The sequence below is a fragment of the Calypte anna genome, chromosome 1, assembly GCF_003957555.1.
Source record: "Calypte anna isolate BGI_N300 chromosome 1, bCalAnn1_v1.p, whole genome shotgun sequence".
NCBI lineage: Eukaryota > Metazoa > Chordata > Aves > Apodiformes > Trochilidae > Calypte > Calypte anna.
In genome coordinates this window covers 117266593-117272690 of record NC_044244.1, presented here as the reverse complement: position 1 = coordinate 117272690, position 6098 = coordinate 117266593, and the positions used below count along the sequence as shown (strand labels likewise).

General features: G+C 45.5%; 1 protein-coding gene across 1 annotated transcript; it reads right to left on the bottom strand.

Annotated features, from left to right (window-relative positions):
* Positions 1-2602: 2602 nt before the first annotated feature.
* Positions 2603-4724, bottom strand: NR0B1 (nuclear receptor subfamily 0 group B member 1). The gene is made up of 2 exons (XM_008500316.2): positions 4055-4724; positions 2603-2936 (listed from the first exon to the last, which is right to left on the bottom strand). Exons 1-2 carry the CDS (start codon positions 4647-4649, stop codon positions 2692-2694), a joined length of 840 nt encoding a protein of 279 aa, XP_008498538.2. The 5' UTR covers positions 4650-4724; the 3' UTR covers positions 2603-2691.
* Positions 4725-6098: the final 1374 nt, after the last annotated feature.

Genomic DNA, 6098 nt, shown 5'->3' with positions numbered 1-6098 from the left:
ATTCCCATTCAGATTTCCTATCTTATGTTCCCAGGTGCTTCCATTTTAATAGGCAACAGCTAAATTTAGGTTAGATATTAGAAAAAAATTATTTACAGAGAGGGTGATCAGGCATTGGAACCGGCTGCCCAAAGAGGTGGTGGATTATCCATCCCTGGAGCTTTTCAAGAAGAGACTGATGTGGCACTCAGTGCCATGGTCTGGTAACCACAGGGGTAGTGGATTAAGGGTTGGACTTGATGATCTCAGAGGTCCTTTCCAACCCAAATGATTCTGTGTTTCTGAGTGATTCTGTAAATAACTAGGAGTATTACTGGTACATGAGAAATATGATGAGTACAGTTGAGTTCAAGGTGGATTTGTTGTGTACAGAAGCAATATTTTTCATGACAGCTTCAGAAAATTGAGCAGAACACAGAATTTGTCCAGCTGTCAAACCTAGAGATATAAGCAGGTCCACTCAAGTCATGAAAAGTTTTACATTTAGTGGCACAATAGATCCAAACAGTCTCAAGGTGACTGTTCAACTGAAAATCCTTGCCTGTGACCAAGGCTCAGCTATTACAGTGCAGTTAGGAGTAATGCCAGACAGTCTCTTCTGCCACTCAGTAGAAGTCTGAAAGCTTTGTGCACATTAAGAAATTCTCAGTGGTGATGAAGTTGTTTTAATACAAGGTTGTTGAGGTTTTTTCAGTCCTTACCGGAGATTCATCACCTGCCACTCAACACCATCCAAATGTTTTATTATCATGCTTTTTCCTCTTGTGGAAAGACATTTTTGCCAGGCACCCTTGAAAGCTAAGTATTGTAAGCTCATACGCTGTTTACATAAAGGAGGGAAACGTGCATGTATTTGTTGCAGAGATGTTAGACAAGCTCAGAAGCTATTGCAAACTCACAGAACATTTATACACACACAGTAAATATTCCGCATATGTATAGGGATATATTTGCTATATGTGTGTACATGTGTGTAAATATAAAAGCATCAACTTAAAAACTAAGCCTGCTCTATTGTGGTCTGTACTAGTCTGAAATCTGGACTGGTAAAGAGCATGTTACTTACATACTTTTTGCTCTTTCAAATTTTTGAGAACCTCCTCAGGGCACAGAACCCTACCCACAATTGCATGAGCACCAGAGAGTATGCACTTATGCTGCACCATTGCTTTTCAGGATGAACCTCTGTCTCTTGCTTTGTTTCTTTGCCCAGAGACAGTATCCTATTCCACAACGAGATTCTTACTGCCACAGCAATAAAGATCTGTGACAATACTTATCCCCCTAAGAATGTCTGGCTACCAGACAAAGCTTCAGTACAAGACAAGAGTATTCCCTGCTCCTTACCAGAATGCAGGAGTGGTGATCATCCCTTGCTCAAGGTGGCAGCAAAAGAAAGGTTCTGAAGACTCCTTTCTCCCCCCAGCACACCTCCTATTAAGCAGAGTAACAGCTTCAACTTCATTGTCTTTTAAAAAAGCACTTCTTGCTTCTAGTAGTGAATGATTTAAAGAGTTACAGATACCTCTTCAGGAACATTGTCACACTTCTATCTCCATTTCTTATCAATATTCCCCAGGGCAAAGGCTAGAAAATTGCACACAGAGAAAGGAAAACCATGAAAAAAATTGTCATTAAATCATCAGTTTTCCTTTTCTGATTTTACTTTTAAAAGATTTTTATTGTTTTTTTCCAACAAAAACACAACTACTTTGGGAGAAAGGATCAAATCCAAGACAGAAAAAAACCCAAACATGTAAGCTCAATGTTTAATTAAGACATCTTCATGCAAGCTAACAAATTCACATGGAGGTACCAGTGGTACCCCATGTGTTAGCATAATAGTTTTGTATTTCTATAGGAATAAGTAGTCTGAAGAATCTGGCTATGGAAATCCTAAACAGCAATCATCTAAGTGAAAAGCAAGGAAAAGTGAAGAGTCAACACCATTTATCCTGACTCTTCTCAGCATTTGCTATTTGGGTATTTTTAGAGGTGTTTTGGCTTGCTTATTGTTTTGTGGAATAGAGTTCCTTCATTCTCTTATAGCCCAACACATGTTGCATTCAATGCTTTACTGCAAGCGTTAGAACTGGCTAAGCTACTTTAAGGTTCATAAAAATATTCTTAATTTTGTTGCCCATATGGAACAAGAACTTTAGACAATATTTTCTTTAATGTTCTTTCTAGACTTCAGCTATACTGAAGTCAATAGATGTTGTTCACTGATTGCAGTAAGCCTTTGATAAAACAAATATTTCAACTACAAACAGAATTGTGTACTCTATTCTGATATAACTGAAATTTGCAAATTAAATGTGTTGTTCATTCCCCCCTTCCTTATGCCTACTATGTTTAAAATGTAAACTTAGACTGCTGCTTATTCTGAAAAAGCGGAAATTATTCACCCTGAAAGTAAAATATAATGTCTGATATTTATTCAGAGATATAGTAAAAGAACAGCCAGCTGACTTTGAATATGAACATTCTTCACAACTGCTTGTTTTGATGACTGTAATATATTTTTAAAATGTGTTTAATAAAAATTAACTTCAGAGCTTGAAGAATATTTTATTATGGAATACAAAAATACTATCTATGTAAAAACAATAAGTTAGTTTATTTACAGTACTTTACACTATTTCTAGAGCTCTTCTTTGCATTAGACTTATTTTCATTATTTACAAGCCATTATAATTTTGCACAAAGCATTTCCAAAAGCATGTCATCCATGTTCACTGCTCCAATGATGGGCCTAAAGAATAATTCAGCAATCACATTAGCATTAATAGATCTTAACAAAGATAAAACAACAGTCAGCTTGGCAAATCTGGCTTCATCACCTCTGTGAATGAGTCTGACATGTTCATTTAGAGCCTGTTGTGCTTCCCTCTGCAGTCCTTCAATGTACTGTGTACACTGCAGGCCAGGTAGATCTGAAAAGAAAAATAAATTATTTTGTTTACAGAGACCTTATTTCTAAAACAACATTCTTCTTAGGGAACAGCTACTAACAGATTACAGACTGTATTCTTCACTCAAGGAATGAAGCGAATGAAATTGCTAGAAGACTTGTGTGCCATATCAACATGACAAATTTTATAAGACAATTCACAGTCTTACGTGAGTGTTCCGGACACTCAACACTTTTCTTTGCTAGTCAAACTTGAAAAACAACATTTTTCAACCTTCACCTAAGTATTAAATAAATTATCTGATAAAACAAAGTTTGAAGAATGGCCTCCAAAACACCTTCAGACGGGCAAAAAGAATGCGCTAAGTTAATAAAAGTAATTAACTTCTACAAAATTCATGATTCACATGTAAGGCGTCTTCGGACTAGTGCTTCTGAGTAGCTCCAGACTTCAAGTGACAAGAAACATTCTCTCCACCGTATGACTGAAAGTTTCCTGCTGAACCATAGCAAGGATACTAAATGCCGGAGAGTTCAGAATTTCCCCTTTTCAGTCTAATTGATAAACAATTACCCGGTAGAGCTGCACCTCTAGAAGTCTTGCCACCAAGAGCAAAAAGCCACCCTCCATCATAAACGCTCCACTCAAAGCCGAAGCAGCACTTTGTTCCTGCAAGCCCTGAGCCTTCTCTAGCCCCTTCCCACGGCCCGCAAACCTCCCGGGGAGTGCACGCTTGGACCCCCCCACCTCGGGGGACCGCGGAGAGGGAACCCCCTGTTCCAGCCGCCTCCCTCCGAAGGTTACGGCCGCAGGCGTACGAAACGGAGCGGGAACCGCTCTGGGCTCCTAATTTTCCCTAAGTAACTTCGGAGTTACTTGTGTTCGCGGAAAGCCTTTAGAAGGCACCATCTCCCGGGACCCCCGATCTGCCCGCAGCCAGGCCCCCTGCCTTCCTGCCAGCCCAGGCCCCGAGGAGACAGCGGGGCCAAACTCCGCGTTCCCCTCCTCCACCTCCCCTGTCCCCCTGCGGAAAAGCCCCGGGTCCGCCCCGCTTCGCTGGGGATACGGACGGGTTCTACCCATTATCCCGGTCACCCCCGGAAGACAGCCAATCTCCTTCGCCCTGTCCTGTCACTCACCCGGGTTGAAGAGCACCGTTCCCTTAAGGTAAGCGTACTCTTTGGTGCTGATATCCAGGCTCCAGCACTTGGCCAGGAAGCCCTTAATAGCCTGAATCTCGCTGGCCAAGGGCAGGTGCGGGTCTCCGCCGCCGAGGCCGTCGTGGTGCTGCCGGCCGGGCTCCGGTCCCCGCGGAGAGGGCTGCTCGCTGTGCCGCCGGGTGGTGAGGATCCTCTGCAGCATGCTGGGCTCCGCGCTCTCCACCGTCTCGAAGTGCACCCGGTCCTGCGCCAGCCCCAGCACCAGAAGGGGAGCCCAGCAGCTGCGGACTAGCAAGAGCTGCTCCTCCAGGGGCAGCTCCTGGAAGCAGGGCACGTTCTGGACGAAGCGCAGCGTCTTCACCAGCACGGCCGAGGCCGCTTTGCAGGCCACCTGCGGGCTCCTCAAAGCCACCCGCCGCCGAGACCCGCAGGGACAGCCGCGGGACGCCTGCCCGCGCCTCGGCCCCTGCCCCGTTGGCCACGCAGCCCGCTCTTCGCTCCGGAGAATGTTGTAGAGGATGCTGCTGTGCCGCCTGCTATCCGCGCAGCAGCGGCAGCGCTCCACACACGCCATAGCACCCAGGGGTACGGGCACCCAGGGGCAGGGGCACACAGGGGCCGCGCCGTCCGACTCAGCCTCCTAGGAGGCTCACCCTCTGCCCGGCTCTTAACTTATTTATAGCCAGCGGGTGTGTGCGTGTCTGTGTCTGTGTGCGTGTCTGTGTGTGTGTGTGTCTGTGTCTGTGTGTGTGTGTGTGCGTGTGCAGCCGCAGGCGCTGTAGTTGCGGTTCACAGGGGCAGACACTCTTCGCTGACTGGAAAAGAGAGAGAGGAGGAGGGAAGAAAAAAAAAAAAAAACAAAAAAGGGAAAACCCTCCTCCTCCTTGCCGGAGACAGCGATTGCTAGAGGGAGCCGGCGAGCCGCCCTCTCTTGCCTATAGGCTGCGGCATGATGAGCAGCTAAACGCCCCTCTGCTTTCCTAGTGCGGGGACGTGGGGCGCCCCTCCTGCCTCACTCCTTCCGAGCCCCCGTCCTGGTTTATGTTAAGATGGGATTCTTCAGAAGGGCAGGGTGGGACGAGGAAAGCAGCTCACGCCGCTGTCTTCTTCAGCCCCGCCATGAGCCGCCGCCCTCAAGACGCCCGCGGGGCCTCGTCTCAAAATAAGCGGGCTCTGCCCTTCCAGCGTGTGGCACTGCCTTCGGGGGCAGGAGATAGAAAGAGGTGTAGCGGGGGAAACGGGTGGGCTATGTGACGGAAATCATGCAAATAATAGATTTCCCAGAGGAGGAGAAAAGGTAGACGCCGCTAAATGATACTGTGGGCTTTTGTGTGTGCCCGTCCTAAAGTGTGATGATGCCCCATGTGCCTCATTAACACCTTAGTGCTGCTGTGTGGGGAGTGAGGATCGGAGAGGTGCCTGCAGAAACCAGAGTGGCTCTGACAAGCTGACAGTCAAGGACATGATTAGCAAGATGTCTATTGTAAAAGAGGAATTATTAAAACGAGGTTTTGGCATGTCAGTATATTGATGATTTTCATATGGTTCTCATTGTAACTGACCACTATTCATAGTTTCCCTATTTTTCTAGAATGTTTAGTTGAAAAAAAAAAAAAGTGGGACTTAAGAGGGAAGTTTATCCACGAGCAGCGTTCTCTCTTTGTGATGTACCAGGTATTCCTGATGGCACTGTTGCCTCCTTCCTTGATGAGCAATGGATTCCTTAGGAGCAGCCTAAGGTTGGTACCTGAGCCAAAGATAGTTGATGTTTACCCAGTCGAGAGATGACCTCAATTTACAGAGCTTTGCAGCTGCCCTAAGGCTGGGATTTGACTGCTTGAAAGTAGGTGATATCTAATTTGCTGTGAACTGTAATGATACAAAATCAGCCTTTCAACATTATCTTAAACAAACCTGAATCTGAAAAGCAGGGTTTGTTTTTTTTTTTTTTCCCTCAGATCAGTGATTTCCATCATGCAGTCATGGCGTTTTGGATACAGAAGAAGGAATCCTGGATTTGGAT

What these genes read in the sequence shown, in the direction of transcription:
- NR0B1 (XM_008500316.2), bottom strand. Translation starts at nt 4,649, where the DNA reads ATGGCGTGTGTGGAGCGCTGCCGCTGCTGCGCGGATAGCAGGCGGCAC. An exon ending in AACGGTGCTCTTCAACCCGG is followed by an intron (nt 2,937 to 4,054) that starts GTGAGTGACAGG and finishes TTTTCTTTTCAG; the next exon opens with ATCTACCTGGCCTGCAGTGT.